Raw genomic sequence first — 22,195 nt, 5'->3', positions numbered from 1 at the left:
AGTGCATTGAATTGATTTAATTTACACATTTTATAACGCAGATTTTATTTTACTTTATTAAATATTACATTTTAGATTTTTATTTAATTCTATCAATTTATAAATAACAAAATATATAAACCGGCACTTTTGTAGACGTATTTGCAGCAAATAGTAGGTCAATTCACAATGGTATGTCACATTTAAAAACTATTATGAATGTTTTTGGGAAATTTCTTAACACTGTAATTGTTGGGAAAAAAATATTCCCAATACACGAAGATGATAGAAGCCGCCTGCCAGAAGCTGCCTTGTCATCTTTTCTCCTGCTCTCGCATATGCGTGCTCTCTTTTCGCATTAAGCAGAGAACATAAAATGCATTTTAGCATTCGCCGTATAGCAAAATAGCAGAGTACCGCGAAAAGCCGTGCAAACAACACGTTAAACGTGAGTGGAATTTATTTGGTGGAAATTGTATAGCCAAATATATATTTTGAAAAAGTACCTATCTATATACAAAGGAATTTTGATTTGATCTGTTTTATTTTATATATATTCGTTATATCTGAAGTATTGAAATTTCCTCGAAAGAAAATTGCGTTGAAACGTTTTTAAGAAAACTTAGTTTTCATTGAGAAATTCATCGAGTGTGTGAAAGAAGATAACCAAAATTTTAGAGGAAAAAAATCTAAACTAGAAAAGGAATAAGTGCCGAAAAGCCAAGTAAAAAGCTGAAAAATAAGATTTGTTTGCTGAAAACTAGCACAAGTAGCAGAAATTGTACAGGTAAGCTAATGTTTAGCGCTGTAAAGCTACAGAAAATGTTCACATTTTCTATGGCATGTCTTTTGATGAAAAAAAAGAAAAAATATGTACAAAATTTGACCGTAAATGTTTTTCGTCAAAATGCGACGATTTGATTTGGTTGGTGCGACAAACGCATACGTTGATGGTACGGTGAAGTATTTGTTGTTTTTGTTAAATCCTTTGCACAAGTTGAGCGTACGTTGGATGGTCCGACAGGCGTTATTGTTGTAATGAAGATATGTAGAGCAGTTTCGTTTAAAAGTGGGTGGTGATATGAAATCATGCACCTAACCTACCAGCAGGTGGTACACTAGTGATTTTGCAAAATATTGTACCAACATGCTTAGGCGCACCGCTGATTTCATAATTAGCAACGAAATGAAAGTTCGAGAAGCTGAAGAACGTGTAAATTTCATTATTTAACACGCTAATTTCTAATACATTTTAATTGAAAAAAAGTAATATTAGTGTGCTTAGAAATATGTACGCACGTGTATAAAGACCTATGTACGTGTTACATCCAATGAAGTAAACGTGTAAAACATGAGTAAGAATAGAAGAAGCATTTCGCCGTTGTATAGAATACCAGTTTAATTTTGTACTATACTCGTGTTTAGCGGAAGCAAACCAGCAAATTTACATACTCGTACAAAAAATAACAACAATTTTGCTAAATCCAGTATTTTCTTGCATGCTCAGTGACTTGGGCTTGACTTAAAATGGTCATCGGCTAAATATACATTTGTGTGTTTATAAGGAATATGCTAAACCACTGTGTCGATTGACGGTTTGCCGAAATTTTTCTATACTGACGTAATATTTGCTTAAAATAGCAGCTTATTGACAAAATTGGTAACATTTGGACATACCCAGAAGTTCATATGCACAGTTTTGTATAGTTTTATTGGACATTTCACTTGCTTCAAAGTGTTGGTGGTTCAAGCAAGGTTTTAATTTATGTATATTGAAACTGACTGACTTTAACAAATTAGTATTTATTAAATTATAAAAATTTGAGTATATGTGTATAATTTAAAATTTCGTAATATAAAATAATATCGATTACATTTTTATTAAAGGAATCATTTTCACAACTAACAATTCAACAATTTGTAAGAAACCGTAAAAACGGGCAGTATAACACACCACTTATGACTTAACATAAATCATACATTATGGTTTTTACAACAAAACAATTTTCAACCATCATTCATATTGCACACAAAAGCAAAAAAACAGTAAATTGAAGTGTGGGCAATATCACCTGAGCTTCAAATTGCACTGACAGCCGACAGCCTTAAATATTTATGCACCTACATACATATGTATGCATGAATGGTATGTTTGTATGTTTTGCGCAAAAAAAAACGAAGAAAATTGCTTTAGTAAAATTGTAGAAAAACAATTTTGAGAAATTTCACACTATAATTAACTGACATTTCACAGCGGAATGCAAGTGAATGCTACAAGGTAACAGCAGTGTGAGTTGTTTGCAAGGGAAAAAGTTGTTGAAAAAAAAAGCAAACAACAATAGTAAAATGTTGTCTGTGAAATGGGGGCGTTAAAAATTTTCTATAGTGGTGGTGCTCTTTAGCATACTTTTTTTTTGTTGTAATGTATCATATTTTCCTCTTAAAGCTTTTATTTTTATTGAAACGTTAGTATTATTTAAATGCAGTTGAACTTGTATAACTCGAAATTTTCCATAACACTGAAGAGCAATTGGCAATAGAAGTAAAATTTCATACATATTACCTTCCGTAACTCGGAAGTCTCTCTAACTCGAAGTGGATTATATGATTCGAATTAGGGAAGTTCAACTGTATTTCTTTTATCTAGGTAGTTTCTAAGCTTTATAGATAATTTCCAAAAATATTTTCTTAAAAAAAAAATTAATCATAAGCACCTGTACTATTTCAGAGCACACGTTGCACATCAAGCACATGCCAGTCTTCAATTTTGCCTACACAAACAAGTTAGCAAGCCACACGCATTATAATTATAATAAAAAATAATATTTTTAATATATTACATACATACGAACACTTTTTTATGTTTAAAATTCAATTTCATCATGCAAAGTCGTCATCGCCCACACAGATTATATTGCATATACGATGACGATACTTCATTTCCTTCATGAAGGGGATTCATGTGAAATGCTTTCAAGTGTGTATGAGTAATTTTCTGTTGACGCCATGAAGTTATAATTTTAGGCATTTTATTATTTCAATTCTATAATTGAAGCAAAACACATATGTTTTAATTGTTTAAAATATGAGCAAATTATCTATGCACTGCTGGCGCTAACATGTTAAGCACCTTAGACTTGATTACGTGCGTTTTGTAATGCTTCAGTTAATTTAAAACCTTTGCAATCATTTTTACTTTTTATTTATTTTTATTGTTTTATTATTTTTTATTTTTTTTTTTTTATTTTTATTTTTATATTTTTTATTTATTTTTATTTTTTAAATTTTTTTTATATTATTTATTTTTTTATATATTATTTATTTTTTTTATATATTTTTTTTATTTTTATTATTTTTTTATTTTTATTTTTATTATTTTTTTATATATTATTATTTTTTTTTCTTTTTATTTATTATTATTTTTCTTTTTTTTTAATAATTTACACATTTCTCACTTAATATCACTTGATATTCATACAAATGCATTGCACACTTTTACTTTTCATTTGTTTACATTCCTACACATTTCTTTATTTTTTATTTTATTGTTACCATCTTAACCTACACCAATGTCGTCAGCTGTCCCTAGCATCATCATATGTGTCATCTGTTGATAGAGCACAATTTACAATTTCAACGACAAATTGCCATACAGTCCAACAAACGTTTCGCTACATTGTGTCGGTAATATGCATTTATTAAACAGTTGGTGTGGGGGGTATCGAGTGCTGGGTGTCAATTCGAATGTATGAGTGAATGTGCGCTGATTGTGTAGGTTTTTATTCACTTTTATTGTCGTTGATCATCAACAAACACTTTCCGTATATGTATGTATGTATTTTTGCCGGCACTTCTCTTGACATTTCATTTTGATCTTTGCCGTTTGATTGTATTTTGTTGCTGGTCGCATTGTTAGTGTTGTCGTTCATTCACTCACTAATTTAATTGCGTACATTATTTAATAAGCAAATTTTAATATTTAATTTTGAAGAAATTATGACGTTTTTCTGTGTTATCTGAATGAGGTTGTTCGCTAATTGAGTATATTGGTAATTTGAGTCATGTGAGTGTAACACGGCGTATGCGTTATTTTGTTTTGTTTATGAAGTGTCAAAACAGCAGTAATTGTGACTTGCATAAATTTGCTGTTTCTTGATTTTGTGAAAATTTGCGAAATGATTATTATAAATTAAAAAAAATGATTAAATTTTAATTTTTAGTATAAAATCAACAAAATTAATTTTTAATATAATTTACACTGATATGTAGTAAAGCAACGTGCATTGAAGAATAATTTGTGTTTAGTTTTTTAAATTTCGATCACTAAATTAGTGAAAAATTGTAAGCTGTAGTGTGTAATTGTACAACAACAACAAACTTAAATACAAACAACGAAAACATTGCATACTTCAAGGCGTTCGAACATTATACATTACTACAATTTTCAATTTCATTCAGCGTAAATTTTTGTAGCTTACTCTCCTTTGCTTGCACTTGCCACATAATTGCTGGTTTCTTTCTTCTCATTGCATGTACATTTAACAGTGATTTGTCGCGCTTCATGCTCGCTTGCAAGCGCCTATAATGCAATTAACCTGCCATTCATTTGCAATGACAACAACAACAACAAAATGTGTATGCAACAAATAAAGCAGTGCAATTGTTGTTGCGTTGGCCTCACATTGTTTCTTGCCGACATTGGCGACATTTCTTTACATTTCCTTGTGCAAAAACACGCCAACACCACCACCACCATCACTTTCATTTTCAATTGTGTGCTCACTAATTGCCCTCATCTAATCGAATTGCTGACTGCCTTTCTGCTCGTTAGCCGTTTACTTTACTTTTTATTTTTTTATTTTATTTTTCTTTTTCTCTTTGCCTGCATTGTTTGTCCATGAATGGGATCGGTGCTGGCCATATGCTATGTCTATTGCTGACACGCGCATTTATGGTTAATTCATTATCATTTTGTGGCATTTCATGGTTCACATTTAGCTTTTTGTTCTCTTCTGTTTGTCTTTGTATACTACTTTCTGCACTACGGAATTATTGAAATGCCTCTAGGCAGTTAGTTGGTCTACTAGTTGTCCTTTGGCAGTAGAAAGAATTCTACCGCTACCGTAGAACTAGCAAGAATGCGGAATTTCAATTTCATATTGATTGAATGCCTTCTTTGAAAGGAGTGTCAAGGGTTGATTTTACCCCCACAAATACACAGTTACGATGTGTTTATACGCTCAAGCTTTAAAAAGTCGCTTATATAGCACATTTTAGTTGCTTTCCGATTTGCGCCTGTTGATGATTTACTGACCCATTTAAAGCAGTGTAGTCTGCAATTTAGTCTGGCAGACGCATTATTACATACAGTTGAACTACCCTAACTCGAATCAGGAACTCAGGAGTTTTCCATAAATCGAACTCTTCAATTGGCAATAGAAGTAAAATTTCATACAAATTCCTTCCATAACTCGAAGTCTTTCTGACTCAAAGTTTTTTTTGGATCATGGTGATTCGAGTTATGGAAGTTCAACTGTATATCCTAAACGTTTTTGCCTTATATTAGTATATCAAGCTTTTTAATTTTTTTAATTATATTTAATTTTTTTTTAAATTATATTTAATTTTTTTCTCAAAATTAAAATTAAAATTATTTAAGTAGACCGCCTAGTGGTATGCTATGAAATTTTTTGTCTAAAAAAATGAGCACAAACGCCTTGAAGTATGCAATGATTTTCTATACTCTACGTAATTGCATAGTACGTCTTGCAGTATGCAACAAATTTTTCTTTATTGACGTCATCCTTATCAATTTCGGCGGCAAATCCAATGTAATACTTTTACAAAATTTCACTAATATTTTAATACGCCTGCGAGTATATAAAATTTCCCTAAGCTTAACTAAAAATAGAACAAAATTTTGATTTCGAACTGCCTGATATGTGCTTACTCAGCGCTCGAGTCTAATAGTACAGACCATATATAAAGTCGTATATCATGCCACCAGCTTGCGCTTGCCGCGATTCTAACATAAATAATGTGTGTAGTTGTTAAGCGGTAATAACAAAAATAATATGTATTGTAATGGCTTCTGCGCCACAAGGTAGGCTTTATAGGTCGCGTGAGCCACTACCATTTATATTTGTATAATTTTCTTTTCGATTGTTTAAAAAGTCCATGAAATGCAAATATACGAAAGGGGATGATATATGTATGAGAATGGGTGTATGTTTGTTTATAGTCATATATCGTATGATTGTGATTTGCTAGCGTTATTTACGTGATTATAAAATATATAAGAGGTTTCTTTTACTATTTTATAACAGTTTATTGTTGTTTTAATTTGTTTTAGTACTTTGAAAATAGTTCAAATGCGTATTTTCGAAATTTTAGTATTGAAATTTGTTATTTTTTTACTTTTTCATATTTATATTTTTCTAATTAATCTCAATTATTTTCCCTACTTTTCCAGTTTATTTGCAGATTTATTGCTAATTTTTATTAGAAGAAACCTAAAACAAAAAACACAAACAAAATGTCAGATCGCAAAGCAGTTATTAAAAATGCCGATATGAGCGAAGAAATGCAGCAGGATGCAGTTGATTGTGCGACACAAGCCCTCGAAAAGTACAACATTGAAAAGGTGAGTTGCAATTATTTGATGAATTTAAAAATAGTTTTTCAAATATTATTTATGAACGTCCTTAAAAGGGTTTAGAAGAGTGCTTAACCTTTTTATTTAAATTAATTTTTAATATTTATTGTATAGTTTAAGGCATAAATATATTTAAATGCAATTGCTTTGCGGCCACTTTTATCGCCACACGAACAGACCAAGCGCGCATTGCGGAAAAGTTCAACAAGCAAAGTTTGCAAACATTTCTCCGTTTTTTTTATGCAGTCTCTTTGCTTTTCTATCACTTCTATCTCCAAAGCAGATAAAAAGTTAACTGCTGCTGTGTGCTTCTTATTACTTACGAACGAGATAAGTGGCGCAGGAAAGCACGAAATTTTGTTGTTAAACGTTCGCTAAGCTGGTTATCCAGAAAAAAATTGTTAACAAAGTAAGAGTGTACAACTTTAAAGCAAATAAAAAAAGTCAAAAGAGCACTATAAAATCCGATCAAATGCATACAAAGATTTTCGAAAATTCTCGAAATAAATTTAACTTGATCCGGTTGTGCCCTTTTTAATACAGTTTTTTTTTTCAACTTTTGCATTTGTTATGCGTGTAAACTAGCTATTTTATAGTGTATTTTAGTTTTGTTATGCGTTTGTGTTTGTGATTTTTATTCACTCGGGCACCCCTCTTTGCTTAACAGCAAGGATTACATGCATTTTAGCGCTTTGCATATGTACATATGTATGTGATTGTGTGGCATTTCTTCTTTCTCTTTATATTTGAGTTGAATACACGCATTACTCGCCCTATCGCCCCCTTTTTTCTTCTTTAAATATGGTTGTTTCAACTTTAACCCGCAACAAATGCACTTTTAACATTGTAAGCGTCCTTTTGTAGGAGCTGCTTGTATAGACATGTAAAATGTTTCTAAACGTGTGAAATGTTTATACACAATTAAATGCAGTAATTTTACAGCTTTATACAATTTTAAAAAGTTTTGTTATAAAATTAAATTTGACCAAAATGCATATAATTTATCATTTTTTTTATTTTTTATTTTTTTTTATTTTCTTTTAAATTATTTTATATTTTTTAAATTTATTTAATATTTTCTTATATTGCTTTAATTTCAGTATAACTAACTTTAAGCTTTAGATTTTAATTTTATTTATTTTTTTTATTATATATTTATATTTTACTTTATATTATATATTTATATTTTATTTTTTAATATATATTTAATTTGTTTATATTTATCTACACTCTTCTTTTTTATAATAAATTTTCCATCCATGTGTGTTTAAACTGATTTTGATTGACGTCTTTCTTGTTATTTTCTTCTGCTAGTAGTCTTATCTTAGCTCTTAGCGCTCAAAATGCTCTTTTCATGTTTACTTTGTCAACTTAAAATTTATGAATATATCAACATTATTCAGACTGTTTGTTTAATTACAACTTTGAGATAAATAGTCTTGTTGTTGTAGTAAAATAGAGCACGAATTATAATATTTAGATTTTTCTTTAAATGTGTACAAAGTGAGTTAATAAAATCTACTTAAAGCGAGTAGAAATTAAAAAAACATATATTAAATAAAAGTTAAAGCGATGAAACAGTATAAAAATAATTAATCTTAATTTTAAAAACAAAAAAAAAATCAATGTAAATTGATTAAAAAAAATATAAAATAATAAAGAAAAATTTAAAAAATAAAAATAATAATAAATTAAAAGAAAAAAATTAAAATATAAAAAAAATTAAAAGAATTCAAAAACGATAAAAAAATTTGATGAATGATATTAAAAAAAATATTAGAATTACTTTTCTTAACATCCAAAGAGTATGAAACACTCATTCTCTTCAAAACATCCAAAGAAGAAAGAAGAATTAAACAAGGAGTTCCACAGGGTTGTGTCCTCCGTCACCTCTTACGCCGATGATTACACGATAATGACGTTGGGCAATGGAATCGATGACATGTATTTGAAAGTGAACAGCTACCTACTCGACCTTTCGCGCTTCTTCACCGCTAGAAACCTAACACTCTGCCCTACAAAATCCACAGCGACCCTATTCACCAATTGGACGAAAGAGTACAGTAGAGACTTGAACATTTCTGTCGATGGCATCAAACAACCGACTGTCCATAACCCCAAAATTGTGAGTGTTACACTGGATATCTTGTACTTTTTCACTCCCCATGCGACCGCGATTGTTACTATGGTACAGAGCCGCAATAAAATCCTCAAGTCGCTTGCCAACAGCTCATAGAGTAAATACAAAGAAACGTTGTTGGAAACGTTACAGGACCACGGATGCGACAGACTTTCGGCAAGCACTAAACACCATTCACAGAGGAGCCATTAATACCTTCATCGACTCTCTCCCCGTGAATGGCGTACTTGGAGATAAAACATCACTCAACGCTAACACAGAGTTCGAGTTGCCTTGCGAAACTAGAGTGACCCTTGCGCAACTTCGTTCTAGATATTGCAGGAGACTAAACTCCTACCTATCCAGAATAGACCCTGGCATACTCAACATATGTCCTGTATGCAAAGAGTCCCCACATGACACTAACCAACTTTTTGTTGACTGCCCCCTAAACCCCACTCATCTAACACCCCTTTCCCTGTGGTCCGACCCTATCGCAACAGCTCATTTCCTGGGCCTCCTGTTAGATGACTTCGATGACAATTAATTTGGACTTGCCGGTACAAGCAGGTTTGGGTAACCGTTACAACAACAACTCATTCCCTTGGCATAACAACAAACAAAATCGTCATCGATATAAATCAGTACCAGTACTTTTCCAACACACTGTAAATGTGCATTAATGTCTTCATTTCATGAATCCCAACAACACTTCGTGTATCCTACATGATTTCGATTACCAATTTGCAATCAAAATTAAATTTCCAGCGCTGATTATTAAACTGAATCAGTTTCGAAGCAAATATATACACACACACACCTAGCGACGCCGACCAAAGTTGAAGCGCATACATACATACACACACACGTGCATATATTGTGTGTTGACTTTCTCCCGTTTCTGCTCTAGTAAAGCTACAAGGCCGTCAGTGATTGCGTGCCGCCGCCTACCCCATTTGAGACTGCCAACATCGCCCATGAAATCGAAAGAGAATCCAACCAACCAACCCCTACATGTTGCTGATTTATTTTTGCTGCTTTCCCTACTTACGTTCAACACATTTATCATTATCTATTTAACGCTTAACTCCCTAAAAGCGCATCATGTAAAATACAACAACACATACACACAGTCAATGGCAGAGCCAAGCGCACACGCAATAATGTAAAAAGCCACAGTAACAAAACACCAAGAAATTGTATAAACATTGACACAAGCGTTGACAAAAAGCAACCATAACAGCAACAACAGCAACTAGAGCGCCACATTATTGTCCTTCAACGCAACGCATCACATATATACTATGCATACGCCCTCTCTCGCTCTTGCTCTCTCTTGGCCAATATGTTGTTAAATTTACATTTTTAACCAGGGCTCGGTTACAACAAACAATATAAAAACAGCAACAAAAACAACAAAGAAATCGTAACAACATAACGGCATAAGTGCCAATGTTGTAATGTCAACAATTGCGGCCGACGAGACTATAGTGAAAGTGTGTGTTTGTTTGTTTGTTGTTGTTGTTGTTGTATGTCCACCCATTGGGAATCCTGCTGCCACTCAAATGCTGGTGCATTTGTAAGTTAGGTGGTGGTGATTGTCGAGGGAGCAAGAGCTCCCGAATACAAACAACTTAGGCAAAGAGCTCCACTCCGCACGGCTTTCCTCCGCTTTGCTCCACATGTCATTGTCATTAGGAAACATGGCGCGCACGGGTATTAGACTAAATTGTTGCTGCCAACGATTGCGTCGGCATTAATTTGCCACATGCTGTGCAGTTGTGGCGACATTGTGTGTGTGTAGGGAGGAGTAGGGTTTTAAAGGCGTTTACAAACATACGCGTGTGTGGTATAAGAGCAACATTACTTACCGTTATTTGGTGTATTTGAGTAGCTGTTGTTGTTGGTGTTTTTTTTTATTGCTGCATTACCAGTTACAGTTATTATTATTGCTTCTCGCCGCTGTGGGTGTTATCGTTGACATTTTTTCGCCATTTACGCCCAATACTGGTGTGCATGTGCCTTCACATGCTGCGCAATTGTCTTGTGTTTGCATACTTCTAGGCGCATTATAGGCAAGTGTTCGCTATAATTGCGCAGTGTTATTGCGTTGACTGAAAAAATAAAAAAAAATTAAATTGTTTGAGCATCAATCATTTGGATTATATATTATTTTATGCTAATTTAATTTAATTTTTTTCTGTGATAATAAAATAAAATAAAATAAATTAAAAAATAATAAATAAAATAAAGTAAATTAAAAAATAATAAATAAAATAAAATATGATAAAAAAGTTAAATATACAATAATTAATCGTTTTAAAAGCTAAAAGTAGTAAAAAACTTAATTTTCTGTAAAAAATGAAAAAAATGCTTTTTAAAAGCTAAATATGCTTATAAAATATACATAAAATAATAATCACATAAAAATTATATCTCCTTAATTAATATAACAATAATAATAAAATATTCGGCAATATCATTCTAATTAAATAACAAAATTTGAATTTTTCGAAAAATATAAAATAATGAAACAGTAATAATTTAGTAAAAATTTCATAAAATAAAAAGTAAAATATAGTTTTATTTTTGTATTTTTTTATTTTATGCATTTATGTTTATTTTTATTTAATTGTTAAAATTTATTTTGTTTATTTATATTTATTTATTTATTTATATTTATTTATTTATTTATATTTATTTTTTATTTTTTTTATATTTTTTTGTTTTTATATATTTATTTATTATGATTTTTTTAAATTTATTATTTTATTTTTTTTATTTATTTTTTTATTTTTTTTATTTATTTTTTTTTTGTTTATTTATTTATGTTTTTTATTTTTATTATTAGTTTATTTTATTTTATTATTTAATTTTTTTTTTCATATTATTATACTTCTTTTATTTTATTCTATTATTTATTACTTTAATTTTTATATTCGTGTGTTTTAGTTTTTTTTTAATTTTTTTATGTTTTCTTTAATTAATTTTTTTTAATTTTCCATACGCCACGTCTTCAATACCGTTTCTTTCTCCAATACTGCTGAGAGTCCTTGATTTTTGCTCATAATATTCTTTGCATGCTACCATTTCACTGTACGCGCACCGCAAGAACACGAAGACTGTGTCTTTGCCTTGCCTGCAGCTTTACAATACATTCATGTAGCATTCATATAAACCGTTATTGTTAAACTTTTACTACCTCTGGCGATTTAATTTGTCTTAAAATTCATTTATTATTTTTTTCATTGGTTTCTTCATTTGCCACGTTTATATTTACTTCACACTAGTTCTTTTCTTTTATTATTTGTCTGGACACCACGGTTTTTGCATTTCAAATATATTGTTGGCGGCCAATAGTTGCTAGCTGAATTGTTGTTGTTGCTTTTTGAGCCAGTAGTTGCTAGCTAAATTATTGTTGTAAGCCACAACGGCAATTCGTACATTTTTGTTGCGCCGTTTGGCTGGCCGTCCATATTTGGCTTCAAGCTGTTCTTGGCTTTAGTCATTTTGCTTTGAAACAAGTGGATTGCGAGCAGCAGACAAACACAACTATGGCGTGCAAAAGTGACACTCATACAACTAAATGGAAAAAAATAACAATGAAATAAACGGTTTTGGCGAAGGCTGTGACTATGACTATGACTTTGGCTTTGCTCTTAATATTGGCTTCTGCATTTATATTTGGCCTTAGTCAAGGCTCATTTGTTCAACACCAGTTCTCACTCAGTGCGCTTGTGTGTGTGTGCTACTTGTCACGTATTTTTTCGGTTTATTTTTTCTTCTTGATATAGAAATGGCAATATTTGTTTATTCACTTGAACTTTATTTGATTTGCTTGCTGCCTTTTTTGGTCGCCGAAGTACCGTCTTTTCGTTTCGCCCACTTACTCATATCATAGTTATTCTCTTTCTAATTGTTTCACTCAGTTGTTTAGCTTTCTTAGAGTATACTAAAGACATTTCTTCCTGTTTTCTGCTGCCGCTGGTTGCTACTGCCTAAAATAATATTTTTTCCTCTAGGTCTCAGCATCTCAGCTCAATCATTTCGCATATTCTTCTTATTGGCAATTTATTGTTCTTTTGCCTTATCTGACCTTCCGCTATCTTGTGCGTGCCACTTTTATACATTTCGAAGTTTTTGTATAAACCCTTTTTGTCGCTGTGATTTATCTGCTTTATGTCTTCATAGCTGGCAGTTTAGCTTGTGGATTCCACTATTAAGATTGTCCACTTTTTAAAGTTAAGTATACTTTGCTTTTTTGCGTGTCTTGAAGACTTCAATCAACTTTTGTAAGAGGGCCGCCCTATTTTCAGTAGTTAAATATTTACTCATTTCGGCTAACTTTGCGTAAATAGCTAGCTGAGTAAAGCGGGAGGTTTGTTTGTATGTAATTGATATAATGGCATCCATCTTTGTAGGCTCTCATTCGGTCCCTCTCACTTCCATTGTTATTCACTTCTTTATACATTCTTCTGCTGCATACTTTGTTTTGTTGAGTTTCCAAATTGTTGCTCTCTGACGCTTTTTTGCTCAATATCAACGTAATAGTAACAACAAAAGCCACAAAAACTGACAGAAAATCTGTATTGAAGTGTTTGGCAAATAGTTGGTTAAGGCTCGATTTTTTATTATTGTTTATTCTGGATTAATAGTGGGTTGGATTCGTGAGAGGGTTACACCACTAACCAGACAATTCGTTCGAAAATTGATACACCGAGTGATTATGTCCACAAAGTTGTGTTAAACTGAATGGCGAGCTTTTAGGCGCCGGATAATATATTTATTGCCGGTAATTTTGATTTATAAGCTTTACATTTTCACAAAAAGCATAAAAGAGTGATTATTTGAAAAATATATGGTAACAATTAGCTCAGACACGCATTTAAAATTTTCATCGATTGGATGTATACAAGATTTTTGTATGAAATAAGTATCTAAACGTGATGTAGCTCATTGTCTCAATTGTGGAAGTACTAGCAGCTGTTCAAAATTGAAATTTCATCGTTTAGATGAAAAAGTATTCATTATAGCTATGAATAACTTATGATTAATTCTAATATATGTATTATCTGAGTTGCATATTTAGGTAACAATAAAAAAAATAAATTTTTATCCAATAATTGTATATTCGTCCTTTGGAAGAATTGTGTGATTTTGACTAAATAAGGTCTTTTTTAATTAAATAAAAATAGTGATAAATTCAAATATGATCCGTAAAGAAATACTCATCCATTCGATGAAAAATACGTCTTTTAGATGCAAAAATTTCAAATAAAATTCACCACTAAAGTATTTAAAATAATTATTTGATGCCTCAAATTATAATTTCATCGTTTAGATGAAAAATATTTCTAGAAACTATGATGACATTTTTTATTGCTAATTTACATAACAATAACTAAAATAGCTTTTATTTTCAGAAAGTTTACATTCGTCCTTTGGATGAATTGTATGATTTTGAATAAATAACCTGAAATATGTATATTATAGAAGCTTTTTTTGAAATAAATAAATAAATATAACTAATAATAATCAAATGTGGTCAATAAAACAATATTCATCCATTCGATGAAAATGAGTTTAAAAAAGTTCTGATTATAATATGTCGTTTCGATGCATAAATTTTCAAATGTAATTCACCACCAAAGCTGCTGCTCGTATAATAAATTATTTAACGCCTTAAATTATGCTATATTTTCCGCCACTACTAATTATTCACTCAACGCCGGAAAGTAGACAAACAACTTTATATTAATAAATTTGCTTACCACTACCACCATTCACTTGCAATGCATACCAACACACTAATTACCGCCGCCGCCCCACCTATTTAAGCTTTCAAACTAATGTGTTCTCTAGTCGCTCTTCACCTTCAATTTAATTATTTTACACTTCCCACTTATGTACGATACTTTCCAGCACAGGATGCAACAGTCAAATAAATTTATACACTTCCCCGCTTTACATGCGGGAATTGTTGCTGCTATTGTTGGTACGCCTTGGCTGTGTTGCTGCAGGAGCGACAAAGGAGGCGCAGGTAAAAATTAGATTTTCAACTGATGCTTGCTTTTATTAAAGAAGGATGTGTATGTCTTGTACCCAATAGAGCTGGGTTAACTTTGTGCTTTTGGCTCTTGGAATTCAACGCAACGCTCGTAAAGTTTATATGCCGCAATTGTTTGTTGTTGGCTTTTGTTTTTGTTGCGCATGCAATGCATTTATCGTCGTGGTGGTCTAGCGTACAAATTTAGAACATGTCCTTATGCCTGAAAATATGCAATTTTCTCTCCGTTACGCTATGTCTTCCTGTCTATCGCTGTGAAAATGCACTTACAGTTTGAGAGTATACGTCATCTAACGGTATGTGTGTGTAAACTTATACCACCGCCGTTCTTGTGCTGCTCTATTTTTAGGCTGTCAGCTGTGGTTTCGGTTGAATGCGGTGCCAATGCTATACACGTAGCCTACTTCACGGCGTTTATAATGTGTGCATGCATGCGTGTGTGTACTTGTAGTGGTAAACGACTGTTTTGCATACATTTGCATCGTTAACGGTTATAAAAGCTTTATGCATTCCATGACACGTGGCATTGTTGAGGAAAGTGTTTTATTTGGCGCTGTGCGCATTGGGATTAGTTATGTATGTACTTAGATGTGTGGTGCGCATTGTATTTAGCATATAATATTGCGATATTACATATGTTTCATGTAATTTGTATGCGTAAATTATGCAAAATGTTTTATGTAAATAATGCAAATAAATATAATTTAGTGAAACGGTTGAGTTTTTAAAGACTTAATTCGATCTCTATGGTATTGTTGATATTAACTGTGTATTATTTATAGTATTTATTAATTTATGTTTAATTTAATTTATTTTATTTTATTTTATTTTATTTTATGTTATTTTTTATTTTTTTTTTAATTTTATTTTGTTATTTTTTATTTTTTTTTTAATTTTATTTTATGTTATTTTTTATTTTTTTTTTTTAATTTTATTTTATGTTATTTTTTATTTTTTTTTTTAATTTTATTTTATGTTATTTTTTATTTTTTTTTTAATTTTATTTTTTTTATTTTATTTTACTTTATTTTATTTTTAATTTAATTTGATTTAATTTTTATTTTTTTATTTAAAAAAATTCCATAAATAAATGCTTTCAGATTTCAGAAAACGTTTTATTCAGATTTTTTTTAAATACTTCAAGGCCACTCCACGCAGTTTTTATATCATTTCCATTCGAACTAGTAGAGCTAACAAGCACATACATTTTAAGCAAAAGAAAAGACTAAGGCCGGCAAATATACGGCAAACAGTGTCTGCCAAAGCACGCGATCCTGCATTTTATGCACGAACGAACTCTCGCATGCCACCAAACGAGACTTAGGCAGACTACCGCCAGGCCGACGTGTACGTGCCAACGGGCTGCCCGCGCGCATTTCCTGTCTTATTTGTCGAGCCTCCACACGTACTTATGTACATACGTGAGTCTACATAGTAACACAGTAAATACCGGGGTCGTCATATATGCAATATGTACATGTGCATGTTCGTTAGTAAAATTGCACTGCAAAATTCTAAAACTTTTTTTTTTTCAAAACAATTTATACTCTTGTTTTTTTTTGGTTTATGCCTAAACACGCGTGTGACACACGTTGACAGTTTCAAAGCCACTGTTGCCGGTTGTTATGTGCCTTACGAAATCCATGCGTGTTTTCTTACTGTTGTTATGCTAGCAATTGTTGTTGTCGTTTTTGACTTGGTTGTTTTGCGCAGCGCTACAATGTTTAATCAATATGGAAAAAAGCTACATCCCCCGCAGCGTGTGTTTGGTTGAATAGCAGCAACGATAGCTTTGCTATACACATACATATTTACAGTCTAAGTAATCAGTTCTGCTGCCTGTTTGTATGCTACACCTTATTATACCGCGTCTGTATTGGAACTTATTACTTGTATAACTTTGCTGCTGCTATTGTAAATTTTTCCAGCAGTAAGTTTTTATTAAAAAAAGGAAAACTTAATTTGACACAGTTTTATTTTTCTTTTAGGCTGCCGGCAGTTTTACTATTGTTACATTACCGTTTACAATTTCATACACTTTTTTATTGTTGTCATTCGACCTATTTTCTTTTTTGCTTTTCTCCCTCTTTATTACACGCCGCATTGTCACATTTACTTATTTACTCGCACCAGTTAAAGTTAATATTTGTTTATGTAGTTTTAGCTTGCTGCTTTTGCCTCCCTTAAGGCTTAGACTTGTCTGCAACAATGTGCGTTGTTAATCGATAATTGTTGTGTTTAACAAGTTTATTTATTTGTCTGCATTACCTTAACTGCTAACTTGGCCTAAATTGATATGCGTCATAAAAAAGTTGTACTATTAGCAAAATAAATATGAATATTAATTGCTATACGAAGTTCAGACTGCATACATTATATCAATCAGATTTATATTTTTTTTTTAGATATTTTAGTTATTTTTTTATTATTTTAGTTTAATGTTTACCTTTTTCAGTTTTATATTATTATTTTTCTATTTCTAATTTTTTATTTATTTTATTTATTTTTTATTTAATTTTTTTCGTTGTTATTTTTTATCATTTTTTATTCTTTTATTTTTTTATTTTTTATTATTTTTTTATTATTTTTTATTCTTTTAATTGTTTATTATTTTTTTTTTCTTTTTATATTATTATTTCATATAAATTTTTAATATTTAAATTTTTTAATTATGCAATATAGTTAATTATGGTGAGTGCTTTATTCACTTTATAATTATTTATTGCTTAGTTTATCATATTTACTTTTTTAAATTAATAAAATATATTTTAAAATATTTTCCATTTTAATTAAATAATATTTTCTTTCCACAATCTCTCATGTTTTTTATTTTTAATTTAATTTTTTATTTATTTATTTTTATTATTTATTTATTTTACTGTTTATTTTTTTTATTTTTAATTTAATTTTATTTTTTTATATTTAGTTTAGTTATTTTAGTTTATTTTTTATTTATTTATTATTTCATATAAATTTTTAATATTCTAATTTTGTTTATTATGCAATGTAGTTAATTTTGGTGACTGCTTTATTCACTTTATAATTATTTTATTGCTTTATTTATCATATTTACTTTGTTTATATTAATAAAATATATTTTAAAATATTCTTCATTTTAGTTAAATACTATTTTCTTTATACAATCTCTCATGTGCATATTCCTGCTTAAATTTTATTCCACACTCTGAATCACCTTATTTACCGCATGATTTGACAAAAACTCACACCTACTTTCTTATTTGTTTTGTTTGCTGCTTGGTTACATACAATTTACTATTTGTTTAATGATATCTAGGTCAGCGACTGAAGTTACTATTGTTTTAGTTTTGTATGCTTACACACAAACTTGAATAAGTAAATATTTTCGCCTGAAACTTACTATTGGTATGACTTCTAGAACATATGGCACGCAATTTTCCCACTTGCTGATTAATAGCAGTGATTACATGTAAAAAAAAATTGATAAACACACTCACATTTATATGCAAATCAACATTATTATACGTTTAAACTGAGATTATTTGAAATTTATACGTGAGCAGTTTACACGAATTACAATTTACACACATTTTCACTTCACTTCGCTTGCAATTTGTAAAAAACGCAACACCGTTCCATTGCATTTCAAACATGCATAAACATGAACGCATTTAGAGCCAAACATGTAAACAAACGTTTAAATAATAAGGTGTTCACACTGCATTTAAATGATAAATATTTAAATATTTTATTTTAATTTTTAATAATTAAATTGTTTAACTAAAATGTTTACACTAAATTATTTATAAATGCATTTCAAACATGCATAAACATGAATTTATTTGCTTCCAATAAGGTAAACAGATGTTTACAGTTTGCAAGCTTAAATAATAAGGTGTTCACACTGCATTTGTATAGAAAAATGTTTTTATATTTTATTGTAATTTTTTATTATTAAAATGTTTACGCTAAATTATTTATAAAATTGTGTACACCACTTTAATTAGTTTATATTTAGAAATGTACGCCTGGTTGTACTCGTATCAATTATAAATTCTGCAAATCACTTCAATAATTCTAATTTTAGCTCATGCTACTATCGATTTCGGATATTTACAAAATTTTCGTATGAAAATAAACTCAGCTAAGTCCAAACTATTTGCTTACATAATTTTAAATAGTGAATCACGCATATAATTAACGCATGAATGCATAGCAAGTGTAGCTAAATGCCGCATGTTTAAACATACACACATAGATAGGCTTGTAACATGAGCGTAATCTATTTTTAAACGCATTAAATAATAAGTTTAAGCGCCGCCTGCTCGCCTATCTACAAACTATGGCTATTTGTGTCTCGCGTCACTCAAGCTAAGCAATTATATTACAAACCGTTGCATCATATACATACGTGTACTTGTACGTACATATATATGTATACTTAATACGTTTACGTGTTTGCGCAAAACGTAGCGTACTGACAATGACCTCTGTGTGTGTGTATGAGTAAGCGTTTGGCATTGCAAATTCTGTGCAGTTTTTTTTATAAATATTGTATTTGCACTAGTATTCTAAGAAATTTCCAGTTTGTGGGCACATATTCTATTTACCATTGCATTTTTTTTTCGATGAACATTTATTTTTATATGCAACTTGTTGGGGGTATCGGTCACTCCGTCCCTGTTTGCCGCTAGGTCGTTCGGTGGGCTCGTTTTTGCGCTCATTGCAGGCTTTTGTTTTAATTGTTGTTGTGTGCCATGCGTTTTGCAGGCTTTCTTTGCAACGTTTTTTTTTTTTTTTTTTTGAATTTCACTTTTCCGCATTCACATTGAAATTGCGGGAAAAATGCAATTTTATGCTTAAATGGCGTAGAAATGCCGCTATATAACTGTGATTTAAGTGCCGTGAAGGGCAATGTATTGCTTTATGAACTCGCTCTGTCCTACAGCGGCGTTCTGTGACATTCGAAATGTTTTATTGCTTGTGGCTTAATATTAAAAATGTAAGGTCTTTATTAAAAATGCTGAAGAACTGATATTAAATCGATGAAGTAATGGAAATTTATTACTTATAATGAAAATTATTAAAAATGTGAGAGAAATAATATTTAAATCTGAGACATTTTGTATGCCAAAAATTTTATGCTTAAAATTATTATAATTAATTTTTTTTTTAATAAAAATATGATATTATATTAAAATTATTTTTTTATTTTAATTATGCAAATATTTTTTTATACAAAAAATTGCATTATTAAAACAATTATAATTAATTCTTTGTTAAAAAAATTTATTATTTAAATTATTATTTTTAAATTTATTATTATTTTTTTTATTTAATATTATTGTTTTTTTCTTTTTAATTTATTAATATTAATATTATTATTTTATTTTTTTAAATTTATTATTATTATTTTATATTTTTTTGCATATAGCCCAAACTAATATAAAACATTTTCCTTTCTCATTCTCATTGCAGGACATCGCCGCCTACATTAAGAAAGAATTCGACAAAAAGTACAATCCCACATGGCATTGTATTGTGGGCCGAAATTTCGGATCGTATGTGACACATGAGACACGTCACTTTATTTACTTTTACTTAGGCCAGGTGGCAATTTTATTATTTAAGAGCGGTTAAAAAAAATTCAACAACAACAAAAACAAACCACAACAATAAAACCAATCCACAGCAACAGCAACAACAAAATACCACAACAACACACACATACACAACAACTTGGCAAGCAACAACAACTAAAACAAAAGAATTTGTAGTAAAAGTAAATCCTAAATTTCATGAAAGAAAAAAATGGCAAAGTAAAAAATAACAACAACAACAGCTGGAAAAATTCGCAGTCACAAAATATTTCAAAAAGTAAGGAGCAAAGAAAGGCAGCAGGCGGGTATTGGGTAACAGAAACTATGTGCCGCTGGCAAATGTAAAATGTGCAACCAAATTATTTGGTTGATGGTAACATTTTGAATAAAAAAAAGTGCGTAAAAAAGTTAGCTGGACTACGCACAGAATAAACTACCCATACAAAACTAAAAAATGCACGCGTTTGAAATGTGGAGCGTAATTTAAAACAAAGCAATTGGTAGAAAGGCAGAAATCATAGATGTGGAACATAATTTAGAACAATTGAATTCGGGAAAAATGCAAAAACCATAGCTGTGGAACATAATTTTACACAATTGAATTGAGAAGAATGTATAAAACATAGATGTGGAACAATTCAATTCAATTGGAGAAAAATGCAAAAACTAAATGTGGAACCTAATTGGAATACGTTCCCAGCGAACATTTGAACTTGTAATGTACACTTTTGAAATGTGGAACCGAATTTAAAACAATTCAATTGGAGAATTATTTAAAATATTGATGTGGAACCTAATTGAAATACGTTCCCAGCGCACTTTGTAGAACTAAAATAAACCGCACTATGTGTTATCCATGTAATTTGTCATATTTTTAAACTGTGTAATGCCATTCAGCATTCCCTTACCTCCCGTCATTCCGCAAACGCTGCTCTGGCCAACGAATCTGCTACAAGAAATTTACACTGCAGAAATTTAGCGATACATGGACTGGACAAAAGCAACAACAACAACAAATTCACGCGACTACTATTATGGGCACAATACACCAACAACAATAACAACACAACCCACACCGCAGCAAACAATTGTTGTAAGGGAAAAACTTCGCAGATTCGCAGTAAAATGCAGAATAAAATAGTAGAAAATAGCAGAACTTGAAGAAAACAAAATAAAAATAAAAATAAAAAGCAAAAACAAAAACAAATCTCAAATGGAATCATGGAAAATTTAACATTTTATGCGTATTTGTATTAGTAATATCAGCAAGCAACAACAGCAAATTATATATATATATATACACATATATATTTGTTAGTCTAAGTAACAAGAAAAATTAAAATCGATGAATGCAAAAAAAAAATAATATTTCAAATTGCGTACACAACAACAACAACAACCAAAATATATATACACACACACAAACACAAACAAAAGCGAGTAACACTTAAATGATATACGGAGTGGAGGAAGTCGAAAGAAATGCAAAAATTTGCACAACAATTCGAATTAGTGAAAAATCTTGATGAAAATTGAAACATTGTGTGCTGCGGCCAGAAAAGTTAGCGAATTATAAAAGACATAACTAAATATTGCCATCCACAAGCATAATTGGAGAAAAAAATTGAAGGGAGAAACACGCGAACAACAGTAAGCAGACGTGCGACAGTCAGCAAATGTGCAAAAAATAATAAAAACACTTGAAACACCTTTATGTGAACGCATACAATAGCAATAATAACAACAAGAACAAAAAACAAATCTATACAAAACTAAAAGTTGAATGCAAACAAATG

At 30.5% G+C, this 22,195-nt stretch overlaps 1 protein-coding gene across 2 annotated transcripts; it reads left to right on the top strand.

The window, feature by feature from the left end:
• Positions 1–308: 308 nt before the first annotated feature.
• LOC105216244 (dynein light chain 1, cytoplasmic) lies at positions 309–21,890 on the top strand. 2 transcript variants are annotated; one of them, XM_011190634.3, is made up of 4 exons: positions 309–427; positions 552–766; positions 6,452–6,622; positions 20,278–21,890. In XM_011190634.3, exons 3-4 carry the CDS (start codon positions 6,515–6,517, stop codon positions 20,437–20,439), a joined length of 270 nt encoding a protein of 89 aa, XP_011188936.1. In that variant the 5' UTR covers positions 309–427; positions 552–766; positions 6,452–6,514; the 3' UTR covers positions 20,440–21,890. The 2 variants fall into 2 exon arrangements, with proteins under 2 accessions (XP_011188936.1, XP_011188934.1); XM_011190632.3 differs by having other exon boundaries at positions 380–766.
• Positions 21,891–22,195: the final 305 nt, after the last annotated feature.

Source organism: Zeugodacus cucurbitae, chromosome 5 (assembly GCF_028554725.1).
Source record: "Zeugodacus cucurbitae isolate PBARC_wt_2022May chromosome 5, idZeuCucr1.2, whole genome shotgun sequence".
Taxonomy (NCBI): domain Eukaryota; kingdom Metazoa; phylum Arthropoda; class Insecta; order Diptera; family Tephritidae; genus Zeugodacus; species Zeugodacus cucurbitae.
This window is presented reverse-complemented; position numbering and strand designations above follow the sequence as displayed.

Bases quoted from the DNA above. Each gene is read 5' to 3' on its own strand.
- LOC105216244 (XM_011190634.3), top strand. From the start codon at position 6,515: ATGTCAGATCGCAAAGCAGTTATTAAAAATGCCGATATGAGCGAAGAA. The intron at 6,623-20,277 runs GTGAGTTGCAAT...TTCTCATTGCAG, and splicing joins AAAAGTACAACATTGAAAAG to GACATCGCCGCCTACATTAA.